Raw genomic sequence first — 23493 nt, 5'->3', positions numbered from 1 at the left:
TTTTCTCTACCAAGCTTTAGTGACCACGTTCACATGCAAATAAAACTGCAACCGGAGCCGTGTTTCAAGAGACAAAACAAAATCTCCTTTACATGAAAAATTTAATTAAAACATCTTTTCTCATTTGCTTTATTGTCAGTGGTTTTAGAGTCGTGGCTTCGCATTAACCGAAGAGCTGCATAGATAGCATAAGACAAAACTATATTGACTGTATGGTATCCAGTAATTTCATTATTATAGTCACAAAATAAAAATAGTCAAGAGTCAATTCGAACTATAATGAAATATGCACCAAGTAGTTATAGACTTAATTTCCAGCAGGTGGCGCGCTCGCCCTCTATCGCTCTCCAGTAGCAGTGTGACTCTGTTACCTGTGCATATTATTCAACACAGCTTACGGCGATACGATCTATCTTTAATGATGTGTCAGCTGGTGTAAAATTTACATTCCTCCAAAAGAACAGTCCCCAGTTGTCTTCTATCACTCTACATCTGGTCAATATACAATATGTACTGCAGGCACTGAGTTGCTACTATGGGTAGGGTATGTATGATGTCTCTGCCATGTGTATATGGTACATAATGACTGGAATGCCAAAGTTTATCTATGTCTTCTTGAGTCAAGTTTATTCATGCCATCTCCTCCAAGGTTTTTCAGACCAGGTGGCGTATGAAACTAATGCGGGACCCCACACCCTCCCCGCGCGTCTATAATCGTTTTTTTTTTTTTTTTTTTTTTTTGGGGGGGGGGGGGGGGGGGGGGCAGCAGCAGCTTGTGCTCCCTCCCTCCAACCACGCAGAACAAACGCTATATTCATCTGCTCCAGCTTGCAGTTACTGAAACTCCCCGCAGGAACTCCTGGGTACTTTTCCCCACCGTTTGCGCTGCTGAACACAATGCCATTCATGCTGCCACGGGGCGAAAACAGGCGAAGCGCCTGCTCTGTTAACCCAACAATGTGGAGAACATGCAGTATTTTTTGCGCATGGAGTCTACTGTTTTTGGCAGAGGTCTGTGCGCAGACTCAGCAGAGGTACACCTTTATTTACATTTTTATTTTTATTTTTTATTTTTTAAATTAATTTGAGAGCTTTATCAGTGCGCAAGGTGTCAAGGATCCCGTGTAGTCTGTGGAGGAGCTGGAGTTTATCTAGAGGAATATTCTGCAGTCTGCGCTGCCTCCAGTCAGAACATGTGGCGCATTGGCGAGGAATTAAATCTGTGTCAAAATCAACCGCAGGCTGTCTTTAATGGCTATACCTGTTTATTGTTTGAACACAGCATCCTCATTTGATATATGGAAATTAGAAAACATTCTTCTCTCCCCCCCTCCTCCTAGACCAACCTTCACATGCGGCGGAAACATCACAGGGGATACTGGAGTAATCGGGAGCCAGGGGTACCCAGGAGTTTACCCTCCAAATACCAAATGTGTGTGGAGAATCACAGTGAGTCTAATATTCATATTCACATGTTTTGCTTTCTTTCCATAGCCTAGAAAAATGACAGTGATCAAATTGATGGTTAAATTGTTAATTAAAAACACACCAAACAGCTGCACAATCTGATACTCTTTCACTAACCCCAAACTCCTAATTTCCTTCTAAAAATACTTAACCACAGCCCCAGCCAGCTTAAGCAAGTTTTTGCTGACAGGCTCCTTTAGACTACTGTACTTTGAAACAGTGAAGCTGATGGTGTAGCTGAGGCTGAAATTATAACCTGATCCACACAAGTATCAGGTTTAGTAAATGTAATATCATGTGTAAATCATTGTTTCATATTATCCAGTATTGCTGGAAGGTGTGTGTGTATGGTGTCATTTTATCACTCAATAATATCAGTAATGTGAAAGTTGGCCTTAATGCTCTCTTTTAAATTCCCACCCAGGTCCCTGAGGGTAAGGTGGTGGTCCTGTCATTCCGCTTTATTGACTTGGAGAGCGACAACCTGTGCCGCTACGACTATGTTGATGTTTACAGCGGGCATGCCAATGGGCAGAGACTCGGTCGCTTCTGTGGGACATTCAAGCCAGGAGCCCTGGTTTCCACGGGCAACAAGATGCTCCTGCAGATGGTATCTGATGCCAACACCGCTGGGAGTGGCTTCCTGGCTGTTTTCTCTGCTGCCCACCCGCATGAGAGAGGTAGGCCAACATGGAAAGAAGAAGCTGGGGGAATGGTCTTCTTCGGTAGCTTCCTCATAATGTTGCTTTTTTACTCATAGGTGCCAAGGGTGCAAGGGTAGCGGCTGCGTAGAGAATATCTTGCCACTACCCAAGCATGTAATACGGAGCCACGTGGGATTTTGTCTCCGTCATGACTTCACTCCATACAGGAATCTGATACTGGCCTGGGAGTGCGTCTGTTTGGGCAGAAGGTCAATCTTTATAGAGCAAATTAACAAGGCTGTTTAACATGAATCGCCTCAGTGAGGTCATTGCCACAATGCCCAGACAGAGAAAGAAAGAAATTTCCCCCCTTAAGCTCAGCTTTTGTATAAATCAGTGAAACACTTCCACCGGATGCAGACACAAAGTAAAAATAAAAGGGAGTATAGATTTTCTTTCTTTCTGTCTTTCTCAGTAAAAGTCAGTGACCTTTGGGGATTGCATGTGTCTGAGACGAGGCTATCAGTTTAAGGTTCCAGCATGTTGACGAAAAGAGAGCAACATCTCAACACTTCTCACAGTCTGATGTGGAATGTCTCGCTGAAACTTTTTTTTGGAGCACTTCAGCAGTAAGCACAGGTCAGAAGTATCACTCTGAGTTGAATGAACTGTTTCCTCTCTGCAGGGTTGCAAAAGCCTCGTCTATTGTTTTTGTGGAATTTTAATGACTGGTTCTCTGTACCCAAGGAGCTGTCAGCTGCAGTGGACAATGCCTATTAACCAGCCTGCCTGGCTCTTACACAGTGGATGGTAGCAGATAAACTGTTGCTATACTGTCTCTGAGCGTTGTCAAAACTGTACAGCACAACATGCCCTCTGTTTGTTAAGTGTCTATTTTTGCGATTGCATTAAATTGTACTTCTTTAGACATGCTGGAAAGGAAACATCAATCTAAGTGTATGTTACAAAAGAAAACACGCCTTTAAGTGATTCAGTTCTTTGACAGTCTAAAGAGCTTGTGGGGTTATTACACTGATGTTTCTCAGATGTTTGACGGAACTGGGAGTGTGTCTTCTCTTTCAAACCGCAAACTGCACAGGGCTAGTGGATGACTTGCTTTTTAGGGTGCTCATAATAACAAAGAAGGCAATGAGAGCGCCTTTTGAAGTAGACAAGTGGTTCATTCCATTATCATATAATTTACACCATCTATTTCCAACCATTTCCTTCAAGAAACATAAATGATGATTTGCTGATTAACTGTGCAGTCAGAGTTTTGATGATGATCCAAGTTTAAAGTCAGTCATTTCTCCACAGGGGACCAGTACTGTGGAGGCAGATTGGACAAGCCCTCTGGGACTTTCAAAACCCCCAACTGGCCTGAGAAGGACTACCCAGCTGGAGTCACCTGCTCCTGGCACATAGTGGCACCAAAGAACCAGGTCAGAATGTTTAAAATGAGTTTTCATTAGTAAAAGGAGGTGTGATATGTAGATTCCCAATGGGTAGTGATCATTAAACAAATTGAGTTTTAGTGAATATGTTACCTATACTGTCTTTTTAATACAACTCAGTGTATAATGGGTGTGGACAACATCAACCCACAACTGACAGAGTAGCCTTTAATCTAACGCCCAGGTCTGATATTAAAAGCTTATGGCAGTTGAAAAAGGATTTTCTTTTGTTTCTCTTCCTGCAGATTATTGAAGTCAAGTTTGAGAAGTTTGACGTGGAAAGAGATAACTACTGCCGCTATGATCACGTCTCCATTTTCAACGGGGCAGAAATCAACGATGCTAAGAGGATTGGCAAATACTGCGGAGACAGCCCCCCAGCGTAGGTGATTCCGTCATGCAGAAGATTTTCAATTTAACCAAAACATCCATGAGTATGACTTCATCTCAGTTTACCCTCCCTCTGGTTGTGTGTGTTGCTCTGCAGGCCTGTGTTCTCCGAGGGGAACCAGCTCCTTATCCAGTTCCTGTCTGATCTCAGTCTAACCGCAGACGGCTTCATTGGACATTACAAGTTCAGACCAAAGAAATTCCCCACCACCACGATACCACCCACCACTACCACACAACCAGTCACCACCAGGCCCATACGTAGGTAGCAACTTTTATCCAATAAAAACCTCTGGAAGACTTCGAACATCTGTATTTGTTGATGTAGCTATGAGACTATATTGGCTTTGTAATACTGGATTCTCTTGCTCACATGTGGGGTTTATCTTTCGCTTTAAACACAACGGGGTGATCTGGAATCTGCCTCCGATAGCAGATCTGGGCAAGAGAGCGAATAAGTGAAGTGTTATGCTTAAGTAACAGTACAATGTGGAGGCAATTAACTCCTCCAAAGCTCTTTTTCCTCTGCTTATGATTATGAATTCTGAATCAGAGCTGATTTAGACCACATCTGAAGAAGTAGCTAACATAAGTACAAATATTCTGTTTACATAAAATATTTAAAGTCAAACTAAACAGTGGATCTTCACTATTAAATGTGCTGTTGTGATGCATCATCCTCCCCTGTAAGACGGATTATAGATGCAGCCAACAGCAGCACGTTTTAACACAGCATATGCTAAAACGGTGTGCTTTGCTCACGTTCCTCTTGTGTAAACTGTACACAAAACAAGCCCATATACAGTGTGGGGGGCGTGTGTCTGCAGCCACAATCACAGCTCATTTTCATACTCAAACTCGCATTCCCACACACTGTTGTTTTTTCCCTAAGTCTAGCCAGGATATTTTGGCACCTCCCTGCCATGATGTCATACTGTGACAATGCTTTCTGGTTGGCCTATCTTCCTTGACTTTCCCCTCTCAAGTAGGAATAATATTTAGACAACCACCTTGTATTTTCTTTAAGTCTTGGTGCTTTCCTTTATGGACTCATTACTATGTCTAACCCTAAAAACAGATGTTCACTTGTCACATTATCTCGCCGTTTTTCACACTGTACATTGTCTCTGAGGCTGACAGTCATTCATTTCCAGAGACTCTTGTGTTACTGAGAATATTCTGGAAATAAACCACAGTAGAAGCAGATGCAGCCATAACTTACATGCTTGCATCATTGGCAGGCAAAATTACAGAGATTGAATTTTCTTGTGTGTGTTTGTGTGTGTGTGTGTGTCTCCACAGCTCTGAAGTACTCTGTCGCCCTGTGCCAGCAGAAATGCAAAAGACGGGGAACACTTGAGAGCAATTACTGCTCCAGCAATTTTGGTAAGAACATCACTGCACTTATTGCAATTTATTTAAACCACAGAAGAAGTCACTGATTTTCTCCAGCTATTATTGAACATATCTGCTGTTAGATACATTCTAATCCTACACAGTCTGAACCTGAGCAGTACAGAGACTCCTGAGATTTACGTCAGCAGAACCCACATAAGCATCAGCAGCCAAAGCTCCCCTAACACGCAGTTTGTAGTCCTGATCATGTCACTGTCTTTGCTCCTCTGATTTTTCCTTGCACATCTCAAAGACTTCCTTGATAGCCTGTCAGGAAGTGAAGGAGTGTATACAGTAGTACGCAGTTACCTCCAGTGTAAACACACGCGCGCTCAGTCTCTGACTGTGGGGAGACTGTTGATAAATGAACGTGTTGATTCAGGCTCGGCCACCGTTTGCTACGCTCCCGCTCTCTGGTGTTTTCATCTCGGAGATGTTTACCACATGCGTTAGACTGGCATTTCAAAGAGCTCGCTTGGATTCGCATCAGGAACTGAGGAAAGGCAAGCGATGCGGTGGTGCATGTGGAAAAAGTCGCCCGTGTGATGTGGTGGCAGAACCAGCACACGACATGTTACCTCACATTTTAATGAACAGGGGAGACAGTAGACTAAACATAGTTTGTCTAATCAACACTTAAAGTCAGAATTTCATGCACTTTGAATTGTCAAAAGCAGCTCGCTGCTTTGTGTAACAGTAGCAACAGATAAAATAACATTACTGAAACAGGCAGCTCTCTGGATAGTCTCATCCCTGACAGGAAATGAAACAGACAGTATGTGAAGTCCAGACATATTGGTACCATCAGTGTAAAGAATCCTGTTCATGCTGTATGAGACGTGATTCCCTCTCGCTCCACTGGCTCCATCACTATCACTCTGTTGCCACCGCTAAACATCAGGTCTCCTCCATGGTCTGCAAGTCCAAACAACAAAACTGTATTTTTTTTTTTTTTTTTTGTGCTTTTGGAGACCTGGTCAGACTAAACAGGAAATAACTGTAACTTCACCCTGCATGTTTGTCACATTTTTAGCACCAACAGAAAGAAAAGACTCAACCTATAAGATGATTTCTTATAGATTTTTAATCGCCTGTCTTACTTGTTTTTGCTTACTAGAACACAAAAATAATATTGAGGGCAAAAGCACTAATTTACTATGTGTTTTATATATAATTTTGGGTCACTTTTTGCTCACACAAAACATTTTAGCTGTCTGCTGGACAATTAAAAATCACGTTTACTTGTGACTTCTGTCACAGGCCATATTCTTAGGTGCTCATCTTAAAACTAGTCTTAAAACTACAGTCAACTATATCCTTAATGTGGGTTTTTGAGGAGCTATTCGCTTGTGGGTGGATGAAGGAGCCATTAAAAAGTCATAAGGGGAGTGTTATAGGCCTGAAAGGAAATGTTGAGAGCCTGTGCTGTTAATTCATCATGACATCTTTACAGATAGGGTGCACTTCAAAGACAAGAATTAAAGCGTAGTTACCACACATTGTTCACATTTCCCTCAGATTATTGATGATATCAATAAAAAAGCAGATTCCCTTTACTGCACCTGTTTCTCTGTTAAAGTCCCCACTGTAAATTTCTGGCTTTCATCACTCTGATGTTGAAACATTTGCTTTAAATTAGGTTAACACATATTAGCCTGACATTTCCAAATCCCATCCAGACACGAAACCTAGACTTCCATTTATCTTAGCCTGCATCGCTGACTTCTCTGGTGCCTAGACTAAATTTTATTCTTCTTTATGAGACAGTGTGTTCTTATGTAATGCATAGTGTATTTACAGGTGAATTTCTGCACTTGTGTATGTTTAATTGTATTTTTCATCACCTTTTTGTGTGTGTACGACAGTAATAACCGGGACTGTCATCACGGCGGTGATGAGAGGAGGAAGTATGTACGCCACTGTCTCCATTATCAACGTGTATAAAGAAGGCACTCTGGCAATCCAGCAGGCAGGAAAGACCATGAGCACCAAGATCATTATCTTGTGCAAGAAGTGCCCATTTGTCAGAAGAGGTGAGTGTACATCGCGCTGGTAAAATTGAATTGGCTCACTGGTTTTCAGAATATACTTTCTGATGTATAAAATCACTTTTGCAGAAAGCTGCTCATTATCTAAATGATGATAATTACTATGCAGCAGTTCCTGGTTGACTGTTTTGAATAACCTATGGCTCTGAGTTTGCTTCCTCTGCTGTGCCGTCACACTCAGTTGACGGAGCTCGCCCCAAAGTGTGAGGTGAGCAGAAGAACTCACTGTCCAAACAGTCAAGCATTCAATATGTTTATATGTATGCATATAAACATATAGCATACATGCGCCGCGTGCCGTGGAGATTCTGATGTTTGGCCTCCCTGAATGTCTCTGCCGTTCCGCCACTGCATTCAGGTTTTTTTTGTGTGACCTCACCAGGCTTGAACTACATCTTCATGGGCCAGGTGGACGAGGAGGGCCGGGGGAAAATCGCCCCTCAGCACTTCGTCATGGCGTTTAAGACAAAGAACCAGAAAGTACTCAGCGTTCTGAAAAACAAGCGGTGCTGAGCTCCAGTAGCTCTGCGGACTGGTGTGCCTGAGGCTCAGCTGTGGATGGAAACAATTAAGCAAAACTCTCAACAACATAAACACAGGTCACAAAAAAAACCAAATCTGGAAACACAAAACTCAAATCGACATTTTCATTCAATTAAGGGAAACTCAGATTTTTGTATTTATTAATTCTGCTGAGGACTGCGGGGTTTAAGGATAAACAAGATGAAATTAAGACCTTCCAGTCTGTCTTCTATTAAACAACCTAGTCTTTTTTGCAACCTCAGATTAATCAGTGACAAAATCAGTTGAAATTTCCATCCCTATCCTCAGCCCATTCACACTCCGCTTAGTCACATTCCTGTCATATCCCTAGCAGGGAATTATACTGTAGCCAGTAACAGGAGCCCAGAATATGGTGTGTAGCAATTCGCAGACTCGTGGTTCATAAGACAAAACATTAATCAGATTGTTTAAAATTTTCAGTCTGTACATCTTTTCTGAAATCCTATGATGGCACCATTAATATAAAAATATATTTCTATATTTTGCCTGTCAATTTTATTTTCCTTTGAGGCTATAGAGTGCAATATAAGTTTAGCTCATTAAACAACAATATCTGGCAGAATAATCTTAATATCTCAATAATTATAATATCTCAAACCTCACTGGTATTCAAAGGGGATTTGTTACAGCTGTTGTAGGTTTAATTATGATGTTAGCAACCTGCCGATAATTTTGACGGTGTTCGATTTTACTGGGCAGGGTTTGTAAGTTTTAAATGTGGTGATTGAAGTGCAATATTTAATATATACATGATTCTTTTAAAAAGATTTTTATGCTGGTTTTATGTGAAACAAACAAGGACCTTCCTAGCTAAAGCTCTTTTCTTTAGTTTGTTTACAGATGCAAAGCACCGCCATCGGCATACTTCATTTACTTACTGTCATTGTTTTTAAAGGAAGAGGTGTGAAATGAAAAGTATTTTCATATGAAAAAGTCTGTGAATATTATTTATATTTTATTGTTTTCATCTGCCCAAATAAAACTCCTGTAACAATTTCCTTTTTGTTTGCCGTCTTTGTACAAGAACTTTCAACTGGAAACCAAATAATGACAAATAATGTTTGACTTGGTCAGCTGAGATCAGTCAAGGCAAGTACGCTCTGCTAAGCATGAGAAAGGATCAGGTGTGTGTAATGTGACTCTCACATGGACTGGACTGCTGGGAAGTTGGCTGAACAGCTGACTGTTTTCAAGATTTCACACCTGAGCGGCCAGAGAACAGTCTTCAAGGAGAGAGAAAACAAAGCAGCAAGTAAGTTCAAATCTCAGAGGCAGGATCTGCATTCAGGAAAATGTATCAGCCATTGAAGCCCCAGCAGGTCAAGTTTTTCCATAAGTCTTTATTTGTCTTTCTGTTGAAAACAATGGCTTTCCTTATTTACAAAAAAAGTTTGAATAGCTGAATAATACATAGGGGGGCCTGAGTCTGGGGGCTTTGGTGGAGAATATGTATTTTTCTAGTTAAGTTCCAGGTTTAAAAGTTTGCCTCTCTGTTTCAAAGAGCAGAGTTTTTGCACATGCTCGGGTCACACAGCATCCCAGATAAACGAGAAGCAGAGGTTTTGTCAAGAGGAGAGGGGAAAAGAGGGGGAGAGATATCTGGTCTTTGTTTAGCTCCTCGGGTAGAACATGGCATATTTGGACGTCCGGAAGCCCAGCAAATCCCTCATCTCGTTGCGAAACTTGGAGAGGTCTTGGCGTAGGTCGTTCAGATTTTCCACCGTGGCCTGATCTGTGCTTTGCATCTTTTGGCGCGTGGAGGTCAAGTAGCGGTGAACCAGACAACACATGATCTTTTGGTAGTTCTCATCACGCTTCTGCTTCAGGTTCTTCCACTCCTGGATAGAAAAAACAGTGAAGGGATTCAGATTGGTGAAATTGCACAAAAGCACAGATGACCATTGTTTTAGGATTACAGGAAAGGATTGGATTTACCCTTCCTGGCAGCCATTTGCCTACTACCTTTTTGCTTTCACAAACAATTTTTCTTACCTTCAAACTGTTCTGTCTCTTCACCTTGCCCTTCGATGTATGTGAACAGATCCACTTGCTCATGCTGGTCACCAAGTAGCACACAGTCTTTGGGGAGGGGAGGATGTTGAACGGTGGTGGCAGGGTACACTTGTCATCAAAGTAGCTAAGCCACAGCTTGGCCCGAGCAAACTTCCACTCCTTATCCTCGTGATTCTACAGAGGTCCAAAAGCCAAGAAGAACATCGAGAACACAGGGATGTGAGATAATTAACTTTCACACGCTGTTCTCTAGAAGAAATTCTGAAGATGCAGACCCACTATTTCTGTGGAAATCTTTGAAGGAATGGATTTTGTTTTTTGCACAAGGAGTTGTTTTCTCAAGCATAATGAAAATCAAACAGCGGTTCAAAGGAAGCATAAAATGTGCAGCTGGGTTCCAAAGACTAAAACAATTAAACACATATGCAACATTTCGGGTGTTACAGTAAAGTGAAATCAACAGTAAACGACAACAGTTGAATTTAAATTACCCATGACAGTGTTGAGAAACCTTTGGGCCAAAAGTTGTTTACACTTACAGCAATTTGTCTGAAGCTTTTATGGAGCATTGCCACCAGCAGCTTGGTCAGGACAATAACCACGACAATGTTGTAGGTGCCTATGATCATGGCACCCACAAAAGAGCGCAGCTCCTCTGTGTAGCTGATGCGGGTGACGAAGAGCGCAACATGTGCAAGGGAGAATATGTACCAGAACAGAGCGTAGCAGGTCCCCATAAACCTGTGAAATGGAAGAAGCAGATAGATTTAACTGGGCATTTGGGCAACATGTCTGCCAGATGCATTGCACAGTTTAACCTGAAAAACATATTCTGATGACATCTAATTTTACACTTAAATCATGCATTAGAAAAACAGTCATTATGGTACCAGCTGTGTTTACTCAGCCACATATATATAACCTCTAACATCTCTCAACAAGTATTCTGAACATTCATCACGGTCGTCATCACTGTCTAAAATGACAGACTTTGGTTGGCCCATACGTGTAGAATGCATCATTGCTCTGTTGCTGGCAGAAGATGCCCTCGCAGTCCTTGGGTGGATTCTTGTCTGGGTCTTTATGGTCTTTTCCATAAAGCTGGGTGAGTCCAATGGTGAAAGAGAATAACACCAGCAGGAAGAGGCCCAAAAACTTTCCAAACTCCTGCAGCATCTGACCCATGGAGATCTGGTGGGAGATTAATATTTGTCTGTTAAACATGTGCTGCTTAGTCTGATCTGATCTAATAAAGTAGACACGAGTCTCTTTTTTTTCTATTTTTCATAGTCAGTTTTCTGCCAGTGTTTCCAGCAATCCTCATTAACCATCAAGGGGGGGTAGCTGAGGTCAGATCTGGAATTTTTTTCTAATCTGTGCAGAGTTTAATTGATTTCTGAAGAGCTGAGAAGTAAATATGGCAAAGATAGAGCAGTATGTTTGTCTTCATATTTTTAGGATTCAAATCAAATTCTCCTTTGACTTATGCATTTGGAATTCAGGGTAATGTGGTCTGCAGCGTTGATGTAACTAGATTAGATTAACTAGATTTTCTTTTTACTCTCGAGTAGCTTTAGTGTAGCTGCAAACCTTTGAGAATTAGCCTAAGGCATTACTCCAGAAATAAACTTATATAACTATTATCCCAGCAGGCATTTTGATGTTTAGCAGGAAAGACACGGTTGAAACTAATAGCAATAACGACTGGAAATATTCCATTCCAGCTGTCACAGTAAGTTGTGCTATATAACAGCAGGAAACACCTAAATGGAATGCAGCCAATGGAATTAACGTTATGAGTTACACCTGTGCTTTTCCTACTATGATACATCAAAATGTGTGTGGCAAAAAATGTCTGTTGACATCATAGCCAGTGTATGGTTGGCATCTGCATTAACATGACCTTGAAGAGGACTCTGACTGTGACATTATAATGCTTTATTATTTACTATAACACCAACTTATTCAATATAAGTAAAGAAAAACTGCAACAGTATTGTTTCAATCAATGTTAGCACAGTCTCTGCTAGCTAGGTTAGCCCTTTAGCCCGAGCTAAAAGGACACATCAGCATAGCTTAGCAGTGATTAAATTAAAGGGTAGACATTTTAAAAACAGTATGTTTATAATGTCCTTTTCTCCTTTAAATATAGCATGGAAAATACACATGATGCAATGGTTTTGAGTAGTAAAAATTGATCAGATTAGCTTACTGGGTATTTTTTCTTTCTGATATCTTGGATATGTAGAATGAGCTGTGTTTCAGTTTATTTTAAAACCTCGGTTTCCTTACTAGCTCTTTAAACCATTGTTTTCATCTGTACCTGACATATTTACCAAGGTAGCTCCGGTATATTTCTACTTGAGTGTGATGTTTGGGTACTCTTTCAACACTTATCCCATGTAAGCAAACTTTCTGACCACTTGTAGCTATTTTTCCCCCCATGTTCTTGTTTAGCAGCGATTCCCAGAGGAAGTTGAAAAGGCAACATATTCTGGCAGCTGCAGAGCTCTCACCCTACCTGAGGGACGACAGACAAACAAGGTGGATGCCAGAGAGAGCGCTCGAAGACAGAGAAAGTCTTCTCACGCCATTTGAAACCCACTATTTATAGACCTGAGTGGCTTATCTGTTTACTAGGACCTAGAGATGCTCAAACAAGGTCAGAACACACTCGCCCTTGCAAAACACAAACACACACGGTGTCCAGTGTGAGGGATGACCACTTCGCCTGCACCTCAAGGTGAATGGCGACTGGAGTGTTTGCGCTGAAACCCAGGCAGCTTGTTTGAGGAGAAGGGATAGTCTATTAGGGTGATTCATTCTCTTGTCATGTCTAAATCCCCCCAGTGTATTCCGCTGCCACTTTGTATATGTCTGATTTAGGAGCTGAGGTGTTGCCTGACAAGTAGGCTAACTTAGTTACTGTACAAACAGAGCAGGAATGTAGCAGGTCAGTAGCTCTTAACCTTGACTGGAGGTGGGGGGTCTAATACATTTAAGGTACCTCAAATGCATCTACAGATGCACAAACAAACACTTTCTGCTAAAAAACCCAATAAAGCATTCACTACACATTAATTTGCCAGCATAATATACTATTTTGGCTGTTTATATATAAGAAATTATATACTTTAGCATTCTATCGTAACAGAAATACAAAGTGGGCACCAATGGATGTTTATAATTAATATTTATCCTCTTTCATTATTTTAATGCATTTCACTGCAATTTCCCTGTAAAGAACATTTTTGTTGAAATTTGTTGTTTTTAAATCCACTCTATAAATCCATTGACTCGATTTCCGATTAAATTTAGCAAAGCGAAAGTAAATTGTTTGTCCAAAGACTTTATTTTTATATTTTTTGTTCCTGGAGCTGTCTCAACACTGTTCCTCATTAGCTTAAAATTTCTTCCAGCTGTGAGTCTCTCCCACATTTTGTTTTCACTATAAATTGTAGGGTAATAGTATCCACTAATGCCACATTTAGAATACTTAATTTAGTTACATTTACAGTGCAAACACACTACTCAATAACTTGTCAGAATCTAGTTTGGAACTGGGGCATAACCTCTGTCTTTTTTCTCATGCTCATACATGCTTCCTGGTGTGCCATCGGTTATGGTAAATTAATACTGTCAGTGAGGTTAAGTTTGGGCCATGAGTGAGTTCAGTGCGTGCACACTGGTGATAGCAGATACATACAGACACACATTCACACTTTCAGTCACTCTTTCCAACCTCAGTAGGGGGCACTAGCCAACAGAAATGTGAGCTGGCCTCTTCAGGAAGGATGGAATCAGAGAAAGCTGCATTACTCCAACCCACATAGTACCGACTCACTGTCTGTGTATGTTTGTGCATGTGTGGGCGCGTGTGCATTAGTAGAGAGGTGTGTCTGCCATGTGAGTGTCAGCACGGCCACGAACACAGCCACATCTATTTCCAAAGCTAATAATTTTTCCATCTTGCCAAGCCAGACAGTGATGTCACAGAGTGAGTGAGTGAAAAAGATGGAAGAGAAGAAAAAAAAAGAGGGAGGGAAGCAGAAAGATGGAGGAGATTATAGCTGAAAAGTCCTCGTTAACAATCTACAGGGCACCCATAGTGTTTTATAAGTCAACCACAAACACGTCCTCAGCTTAATCACAGGAAGGTATCCCTACAAATAGACTAAGTCACTGCACACCTGAAGGCTGCTTTATGTCATAAAGTCACACACGAGGGAAACATGAAATCCTAAAGGCTGCCAGCACAAAGTCAGACATTGGCTAGCTTTACAAACTCTCTCTGCCAGCTGGCTGGATGATACATAATATCATGATGTGATAAAAAGGGACACCTATGGCACTGAAATTGTTGAGGAGCCTGAGAAGAAAATATGTAAACCAGATTTTTGGCTTAACTGGAAAGCTGGAAAAACAGTGACATAACAAGAACTATAAACACAAACTTTGCTAAGTGAATCACTTTTTGAAACATGTGAAGCTTTAGGCTTTTACCGGCACAGTTTTACACATATTCACCATTTACACAGGTAAGAGGTGAATACTGCTCTTCCATCAGAAAAAAAAGAATAGCACAAATAAATCCTCAATAAATTAATAACCATATTAGCCATATTAAAGAAAGGCAACAGTCTTATAGTTATGTATGAAAGCAGTAAACACATTGGCAATGGATAAATCAATGAGAGGGATCAAATAAGATGTGAAAAACAATATCGATATGACATTCATGTTCACATACTGTACATGTAAACTAATGTTGTATGCTAATAAAGGGGAGATATGGACACATTAGGCAGTCCGAGGGACCATAAAAGCCCTAAAATGCCCATTCTTGCAAGATGAAGTGTTTGCTTTTTACAAATTGAAATAGTTTTGTTTGATGTGAGAGGCATGAAGCAGATCAGTAAGTGTATTGCTAATCATTTCCATAATCTTTTGCAAAATAAACAGTGAGGGTCAATCAGGCCAATCCAGAACAGATTTTCCAGGATTCAGAAAAATCTACTAAAAACTTTTCACTTGGATCTTTTTTTAGACCTAAATCTGCTCTTAATGTACTACACTCATAATGATTATAATTTTTTATAATGTTTGTTATTAAAGTTATCAGTTTTTAAAATGATTTAAAAACCTGCTTTCTCAGCCTGCAAAAGACAATCAAAAATAAATCCATACATTTTAAACTTTTCCAGCTGTCACTGATCACATGTTATGTAATGACATTATCTTTTTCTTCCTTTATTCCCAGGCAGCCAAATTTGCTGTGAAGCTGGCAATGGATCAGAATTGTTGTATGAGCCAGATTGCGATAAAAATCAATTGCAGATCTGACGAAAATGTGATGTTGGCGAACACACAGCTCCTCCAGCTTTGAATAAGATGAAGTTAGTTTGAATAATAATTTCTTTTGTAAACTAGGCTCTCATTCATTTTGATAATGGAAACGATGATACATATGGTAACTAAGCTGGAAAGCTTTATGATGTTGTGTTCAGTTTTTTATGAGCATATTATTACAGCAGAACATATTCACTTCCTCACTTCACTATGCCTTTGCTTCACACTTATGAGGATGGTTATGATATTGCTGTGCACAGCTGGTGTGATGTTTAGTGTGGGCTTGTCTTTGAGTGTTCACACTTTACACAGAGAGGAACAGAGTGGGTGGTGTATGTGTGTGCGTGGCGATGTTGAGAGAAGGATGGAAAGGGAAGCAGTTTTATTATCATTACATAAGAATTTGCTCTTTTTTTTTATCATCCAAAGTGCTTAAGAGATACATGATTTAAAACCCTATAGGGATCACAATGAAATATTTTTACTGCATGTCTGGCTTTACAAGGAATCAAACCTATAACTCTAAAAATGTTAGTTTTGTGCTTTTACCAATGAACTACAAAATCTGAAAAACTCGAGTGTTTCCCTGCTGCTTTCTTACCTGCAAAGGTCCCAGTATGGAGCTGGTTGTGTACATAAAGAAGAGTCGCAGGTAACTGAGAACATTGGCAAAGGCAAACAGGCCTTCAGCCACCAGGATGGGATGGAAGGCATCCCAGTTCTTCCTCTCTGTTTCCTCCACATTCTTGAACTGCAGAACAAGCAAAACACGTTCAGAAACATGCAGCATACAGCGGCCAAACAGTCCAGGATGATACTGACCACTACATCTGTACAGAACTAATTAGCTTAGCATATAGACAGGAAACAGGGAGAACTTGTCTTGTCTTTACACTCAGGCTTTTTCGCAGATTAAACTAATGAGATACAATGTTTTAAGTCGTGAGCTTTAGAGGTTCTGGTAAAAAGATTCTTTTGCCAGACAGCTAATCGGCTGCAGACTGTAGCTTCACATTTAATATGCCTTCTTATTGAATGCTTGGCAACACGGCAGATAAGCATATTTTTCAAAAATATGAAAGTATTCCGTTGAGTATAATATGAATAGAACATTTTTTAATGTTATTAGATACCTCAGGTTTGTGTAAAAAAAGGACTCGACTTCTCAAGCAGGCAAAGAAAAAAAAATACCTGCAGTTATTTATCTCTTAAATCTAAGGTGTGTAATGTGTAGTTACCTTGCTATGAGCGACAATCTTGAGGGCAAAGGTGGCTAGGTAAAGGGAATTCATCACGAAGCTCAGCTGGTTCCTTGACTCTTCCAGAAAGTCTTCCAGCCCTTCATACCACAGACGCTTCACATCCGACCAGACCATCCCTATGGGAGAGCAGGAATTCACAGTCACCATACACAGATATACACACACCACTAGAAAAAAAAAAAAGGTATCTAGCTGTCAACATTTCAAAACTGCTCCCAGATTCAGCCGTAAGTCATCTCACAGAGGGACCCCTGGGAAAACAGGAATGTATGAGACACAGAAATCAGAGATTAATGTGCTGAAAACATGTCATCTGTGGGATTTAGAGAAGTGTGTGGAATTTAATAAAGATTGGTGTCTGGAATGGAATTTCATCAATTCTGAATGTACAGTAGGGATAATAAAATTGAGACATTAGTGGCATATTCTCTATGCCTTGATTCAGAAATTATTACAATAGATTGAACCTGACTCATCTGTTATTGGTGTCCATGGTTACAACAGAAACTAAGCCGAGGAGTGACAGACAGCCTTTGGCATAGAAATCCCTTAAGGTATTGTTTCACACATGAATTGTTTCTGTCTCTGAATAATTTCCATTCATTTAGCCTGCTGAGTAGGATCTTGATACTACGGAAAGTCTGAATTTGAGATCTAATGCAGAAATCAAAGCGCACACACTCGTAGACAGCGAGCGACGCACTGAGACACATTATGAAACACACACATACATGTATGTACCAGCACACAGACACACTCATAGTTTCTCAGAGCATCTGATTTCCACATTAATGTGAGGCATCTGGCTCACGGGAATAGAAGGATGGAGGGAATAGGGGAAAGATGAGAGCGAGGGGGAGGGGTTAGTGTGGGAGAAAGAGAGAACAATGCAAACGCAGAGTGAATGACAAGCTGCTTTTTGACTTGTGAGTGCTGTCTGTACACACCCAGCACGTGTAGGAAATGTAATAGCTCTTGTTCACATCCTGATACCATTTCAATCATTAGCAATCTCATTCCTGTTATTTCACTCATCTTGGATGTTGTGTTGATGCTGCAGGGAGCGTAGAGCGTAAAACCTGCACCACTGCCATCACATCTTGCAGTGAAGCTGTTTTGCAATGAGGCAACCTCAGAGGAAAAAAACTGCTGAACTTGTTGGAATTTATCTTTGATGCTGCTCTTTTGCGGTACTTAAGAGTCTTTGGCCCTCTGGTGGGTTATCTCGGCCCATGGAATAACCCATTACACTTCTGTCTAATGACTCAACTACTGATCTTACTCCTGCAATATACAGAATAAATTGCAAATTACACCGCCACCATCTTAATAACATTGAATAATAGAAGTCAATTGCTTCTACATCCTTTCTATAAACTGTGAGGTGCAGTTATTGGGATGATTTATCAATCTGACAACGAGAGCAATGAAATCCAGCCCAATGTGCTGTGGTTATCGTGTTTAGTGTCTGGTGGACAGGGGAAGGATGTTGCAGCCATGAGACAAATGCTGAGGCAGGGCCATTAAAGTGATTGAATGATCATGCTAATGGTTTCTTGGCAGAGGAGGAAGGTAGAGAGGCCTTTCCCCAGGGATTTCTGACTGTCACTATCCAGCCTCATCTGATAACATAGCTTGTGCCCATGCTTGTCTTTGTGCAAATATATGTTTGCATGTATGCATGTTTGTGTGTGCTGAGTCCGGTGATAGCAGCACTCGGATGGGCCACTGGGGAGAAAGAAGAAGCCACAGTTCCTTTCTATAGAGCTCAATTAGAAGCAGAACTGAGAGATTTAATCCAGTCAAACCAGGCTCTCTGTCGTTTACTATAGAACCAGCTGTTTGTCATGTTCTGCCTGATAGGATTATGGATACAGGATACTGGACTTTGGCCAGACCATAACAGGAATCTCTCATTTTCACTCCACTATGAAATTTAATTGTATTAAATTCTCATTTGTATGATTGAAATCTTATTCTGTTTTCAATTCTATTGTGTCTATTTGGAGACAAATAATTCTTTAATGACAGAAATCTGACACCATAATAACTACATACATTACATGACACTCTGCACATTGCATACACACATGACTATGTGGTTTACTGGGTAAAAAGCTGACCTATGATCCAGAGGATGAGCAGGAAATCAATCATCTCTAATGCAGGGCCCATGGTGTTTTTCTTGCCTTCGACCAGAGAGTAGAGGTTCAGCAGCAGCAGGAATGTAAAGTAGGAGGCGCTGTGGATGATGAACTTGACGAAGGGCGTGTGGATGATCTGGCCAACACGGGAACGCGGCACCAGAAGGTAGCAGACAGAAAGCAGCGGCCAGAGCATGGCTACGCTCAGCACTGTGGCCATCTTCAGACAGGTGTGTTTGCGCCGGTAGCTGGCCGTCTCCCCGAACCACACGGTGTTGAGGAACTGCTGACAGTTGGACTGAGCCACAAACTGCGGAAGGGGCAACAAGAGACGATAAAAGGAACGTATATACAGGAGAAAGTGATAGTGATTATAATATATAAATTACAGGCTGAATTTTAGGTGTATTATTTATAGCTGATTTTAAGTAACCCGGCAATGTTCTAACCACAGCAACCACACACATGCTGTTGGCCAAGAAATAAATTAGGAGTCAGGAATAAGTGAGTAGTTTTCCAATCCAACCTTTAGAAAGAACCTTATCTGTGTTACTTCTCCAAAAGGAATCAATGCTATGCTATTAGCTGTACTGTGATATATGAGTCAAACTATTCACTCTGAGCCATCCCAGCTGTAAATTGCCCCACAGCCTCAAACTTCCAAGCTCTAGTTCGTCTTTGACTGCTGTTGCCTGGAGGAAGTACTTTATCCTGCCAAACTCATATTTCCCAAAGACAAGCACTACTGTACTGGAGCAGATGTTTAGTCCAAGATGAAGACACTAAATAAGAGAACATTAATAACGGATAGTTACATCATTATCTCTGCACTAATCTGTGAACATTTATCAAATGAAATTATCGGGCAGAATAGCTCAACCCACTTATGTTGCAGATTGGCTTGTTCCTCGCATTCAAACATTGATGTGACAGCTGCAGATTTTGCCTGCCTAACCTCTTTTTGGTTGTACTTGATGGCGAGTTTAAGTCGGCTGAGGTTCATGCGCTCCTCGAGCAAGCCTCTCTTGTCAATGTGATCTTCGCTGGACGTGTGATTGAGAATAACTTCTAGCTCTCGAGAGTTTCGAGCCTGAGCCAGCAGGTCCTTGGCAAACATCTTACACTGCTTCGCCAGCTCCTCATAGTCATTCCTTCAGTAAAAGAAATCAGATACAAGCAGACGACATGAAAGATTAGGATTCTTATCTGTTCTGGACTATAAAGGAAGAGGGTCTGTGAGCGTGTATGTACATATGTTTGTGAGCGTGTTTCTCTCTGTATGCCCGAGTCTTTATGTGCAGAGAAGTTAGATGAACTTGCTCTGACATGACCGACGGACGTGCAGCAGCCGATAGCAATCGTACCTGAACTCCACCTCGACCAGACTGAGCTCCTTGAGGTCTGCACTCAGCTCAAAGGCCCTGAGTATGGGATCTTCCTCAGTCAACATGATCAGAGAGGGGCTGGCCAGGCACCGGTAGATGTCCAGGCGGAATCTGACCCACGAAGATCAGCGAAGGTGAGGAGGTAGAGGTGGATGGCGAAAAAGAAAGAGGGGGAGATGAAAAGAAATGCGAGACAGATGGAGAAAAGAACAGGTCGAGGTGGAGAGATAAAGAAAAAGGGAAAATGGAGAAACATTCAGTCCTCTTGCTGTTTCATTTGTACCTGCTTTGACCTCTGTGCTGTTTGCCAGCCAAACTGCAGACTGATTCATTTAGTGAACTGTGTGGGAAGATACACTGCCCTGCAGAGAGAATAAAAATGTCTAGCAGAGGAGATCAGCAAAATCTCATCTGCAAGTCCAAGATGGTATCAGAAAGCAAGAATCACTACCTCCCAACGGAAACACTGCTGTTTAAAGCTCTTTTTTTTGCTGTTTTTCCTTAAATAAGTGTTTGTAGTGATTTCATATTTCAGTGTAAAACGATTACTTATATTGAAAAATGAGTATACCACAACCAGCTAAGTTGAGCTTGGCAATACCAGAGAGCACAGGGAAAGAGAGTACTCCCACATAAACATTCATGGTACTGTAAAAAAAAAAAAAAAAAGAAAAAGAAAAAGGATAACAGCATTTCCCAAAAGTCAAGACATAACTCACTTCTAACCCATCTCTCTCCAGATGCTCATCTCTCACCAGATGACATTTTCAAACTGATGCTATCATCATAACAAGGTGCCGCAATGTTTTACAAGAACCTTTCCCGAACACTTCACTTGACAGACCAATGATTCATAGCTGTTTTTAAGCCCCAACATACCAGAGCAGCGACCAAAACAGTCATCACATAAAATAATGCAGGCATCATCTGCAAGATAAAAGTGCTGTTGACCATTCCAAGTAACAATAATTCAGAGCAACACTGGTCCTCTGGTTTAGATCAATGGGCGCTTAATGCAGCCATCTGGGCAAAGTCAACACCATTTGTATTATAACACTTTCTCAATTCTAGCTGATGGAGGAGGCCCGTACCTGGAGTGTCGTAAGCTGTCTTTCTTGTTTTTAGCATTGCAGAGCGTGCACTCGCAGCCTACGGCGTGGGGCCGGGGAAGCGAGATGTCCTGTTTCAGCAGCATAGTCAGGATCTCGTAGTTGTTCCTGTGGGCTGCCAGGATGACTGGAGCCACATCCATGGTGGTGGAATACTCTGGGTTCTGAATCCGCTGCATCAGTTTCTAAAATGAAAAGAAGATAAAAATCTAAAATACTGTGCAGAGGTTATAAGAAAAAATGAATTATACTAGCCTGTTCTTTTCATCCATAGTGTTTTTTCATGAAAGAAAAAGGAGACTCACAGCAATGGAGGGCTTGGAAGATCGCCTGGGCCTGTGGTTGAGGAGGATGTCAACAGCTCCCACCACCTCTGAGTCTATGGCCACGAGCAAGGCATCTGTCCCCTACAGGAACAACCGTTTGACAAACTATCAGATGGCAGATTTTATGTCGAAACAGGGCACAGAGCAGCGGGAAACTTACATCATAATAACACTGAAAAAGTGACATCTTGTGCGTGTATTATTCTGTGCTGAATGTGAGTGTGTTTGTGTGTGTGTGTGTGCTTTTACTACCTGGCAGCCATGTTCCAGAAGAAGCTGCAGGATGTCTAGGTTCTCGTTTTCAATGGTGATGGTCACGGCGTCTCGGCCCAGCACGTCTACGCAGTTGATATTGAGCTCGCCGTGTCGGTTCTCCTCGAGGAGCTTCTTCACCATGTAGTAGTCGCCTGAGGAGCACGCCAAAAAAACTAAGCGGGATACGATGAATGGAATCCACTTTACCGAATTCTAGCATATGTCAGGTCTATAAAAGCTACTGAAGTATCATCTGCGGGTGACGCCAAGGAAACACACTAACACACACACACACACACACACACACACACACACACACACACACACACACACACACACACAGCTTCAATCATGAGGCAAACAGTCTCACAGAGCAGGCTCAGCTCCAGCAGGCCTCTTAACCTCATTGGGGTATAACAATAACATCTCCCTCAAAGGACAATTTCTGTTGCTGAGCCATGTTTAGAGAGACTTTATATGGTCACACTGGCAGTTACTGGTCTGCACACCTACAACAGTATCTGCCTGTGCAATGTTCTTAACTTATCAATGAAACATTCCCCCTCCCATCTGACTAGTTGAGAATGCCCATGCCCCTTTGCTATTTTACGCTTGTACTGTCTGCATATTGCATAGTCACACTTTAGTTTTGTTTGCGCTACAACTTTCCTTATCAAAAGACAGCAGACCAGGAAGAAAAACTTTCACAAGAGCAGACATTCAGCTAAATATATCTTAACCTCTGTGGGCAAATATCCACAGTAGCCAACATGTAGGAAGCTGTGAGAAGTATTCACTGGAGGAAAAAAAAAAAAAGTGATGTGACAGTTTGCTTGCTGCAGTGACCCTGCTGGAACTCTCTCAAGCTGTTAGTCATTGTGTATTTTACCAACAATACATGCAGGCCTGCTGATATCAGATGTAATACTGCAGGGATGTCTTGATTGATCAATATTGAACAGCAATAACCTGATTCCAACAATAATAAGATCTTTTCTATGATCTTAAAAAACATCAAATTGAGCTTAAAACAATGGAATAGAAGATTGGGTTAACTCTGATGGGGAAAACAAAGACACAAATAACAAACCTTTCTCGCATGCCAGCAAGAAAAGCTTCTCATCCAGCGTCGTTTCCTCCTTCACCTCTCTCACGTCTTTCAAGGCCAGAAATTTATCCGGAGAGGAAGCGTCCGTGCCCTGGTACAGAGCTGCCATTACGACGGAGAGCGAGTACGGCCAAACACTGATGTGCATCCCACTAGAAACCGTCGACCATTACACAAGAAAGCCCGTCAAGATGGGATGACATGAGAGGAGTCCTTTCAGCTGTCTGTCGCAGCGCAGCAGAGGCTTAAAGCGTCGTCATGAGACTAAACCAATGTCATCAAAGTGTTGTTATTGCCGTCGCATCTCTGCTGCTGCCTCTGCTTCCTACAAAAAAAAAAAAAAAAACTCACCTCGTTTAGCCTCCTGTCGCACTAAAAGACTTTAAGACTCGGATTCAACAGAAATACGGGGAGACCGCAGGCTGACTAAACGTTTCCCTCGGCGTGTTTACATGCACCATCTTCTCGCATCGCAGGATCCTGGGGATCTTTTTGGTCCTGATGCTGCTGACGGGGCTTCTACTGCGCATGTTTCCTCCTCCACCTGCTCGTTCATTTCGCAGGCGTAAAGCCTCGCTGC

The 23493-nt window shown here is 41.6% G+C and overlaps 2 protein-coding genes across 3 annotated transcripts; one reads left to right on the top strand and one right to left on the bottom strand.

The window, feature by feature from the left end:
• Positions 1–846: 846 nt before the first annotated feature.
• pcolce2 (procollagen C-endopeptidase enhancer 2) lies at positions 847–8958 on the top strand. The gene is made up of 9 exons (XM_022767122.1): positions 847–1034; positions 1341–1449; positions 1892–2147; positions 3429–3553; positions 3811–3947; positions 4053–4216; positions 5258–5341; positions 7216–7383; positions 7781–8958. The coding sequence occupies exons 1-9, from the start codon at positions 898–900 to the stop codon at positions 7909–7911; spliced, it is 1311 nt and encodes a 436-aa protein (XP_022622843.1). The 5' UTR covers positions 847–897; the 3' UTR covers positions 7912–8958.
• On the bottom strand, positions 8905–23430 carry trpc1 (transient receptor potential cation channel subfamily C member 1). 2 transcript variants are annotated; one of them, XM_022767121.1, is made up of 14 exons: positions 23265–23430; positions 22896–23065; positions 21803–21957; positions 21530–21631; positions 21207–21409; positions 20095–20226; positions 19686–19881; positions 18710–19040; positions 16563–16702; positions 15926–16075; positions 10982–11166; positions 10515–10716; positions 9955–10149; positions 8905–9800 (listed from the first exon to the last, which is right to left on the bottom strand). In XM_022767121.1, exons 2-14 carry the CDS (start codon positions 23059–23061, stop codon positions 9573–9575), a joined length of 2385 nt encoding a protein of 794 aa, XP_022622842.1. In that variant the 5' UTR covers positions 23062–23065; positions 23265–23430; the 3' UTR covers positions 8905–9572. The 2 variants fall into 2 exon arrangements, with proteins under 2 accessions (XP_022622842.1, XP_022622841.1); XM_022767120.1 differs by lacking the exon at positions 23265–23430 and having other exon boundaries at positions 22896–23244.
• Positions 23431–23493: the final 63 nt, after the last annotated feature.

This window comes from Seriola dumerili, unplaced genomic scaffold, assembly GCF_002260705.1.
Source record: "Seriola dumerili isolate Sdu_G_001 unplaced genomic scaffold, Sdu_1.0 BDQW01001124.1, whole genome shotgun sequence".
Lineage (NCBI taxonomy): Eukaryota > Metazoa > Chordata > Actinopteri > Carangiformes > Carangidae > Seriola > Seriola dumerili.
The sequence above is the reverse complement of the archived record's forward strand: the minus strand, read 5'-3'. Positions and strand labels throughout refer to the sequence as shown.

Coding starts and splice junctions, on each gene's coding strand:
- trpc1 (XM_022767121.1), bottom strand. CDS start 23,061: ATGCACATCAGTGTTTGGCCGTACTCGCTCTCCGTCGTAATGGCAGCT. Junction 21,958..22,895: donor CTTGCTGGCATGCGAGAAAG/GTTTGTTATTTG, acceptor CGTGCTCCTCAG/GCGACTACTACATGGTGAAG. Junction 10,717..10,981: donor AGCAATGATGCATTCTACAC/GTATGGGCCAAC, acceptor TCCATTTCACAG/GTTTATGGGGACCTGCTACG.
- pcolce2 (XM_022767122.1), top strand. CDS start 898: ATGCCATTCATGCTGCCACGGGGCGAAAACAGGCGAAGCGCCTGCTCT. Junction 3,948..4,052: donor TGCGGAGACAGCCCCCCAGC/GTAGGTGATTCC, acceptor GTTGCTCTGCAG/GCCTGTGTTCTCCGAGGGGA. Junction 7,384..7,780: donor GTGCCCATTTGTCAGAAGAG/GTGAGTGTACAT, acceptor TGACCTCACCAG/GCTTGAACTACATCTTCATG.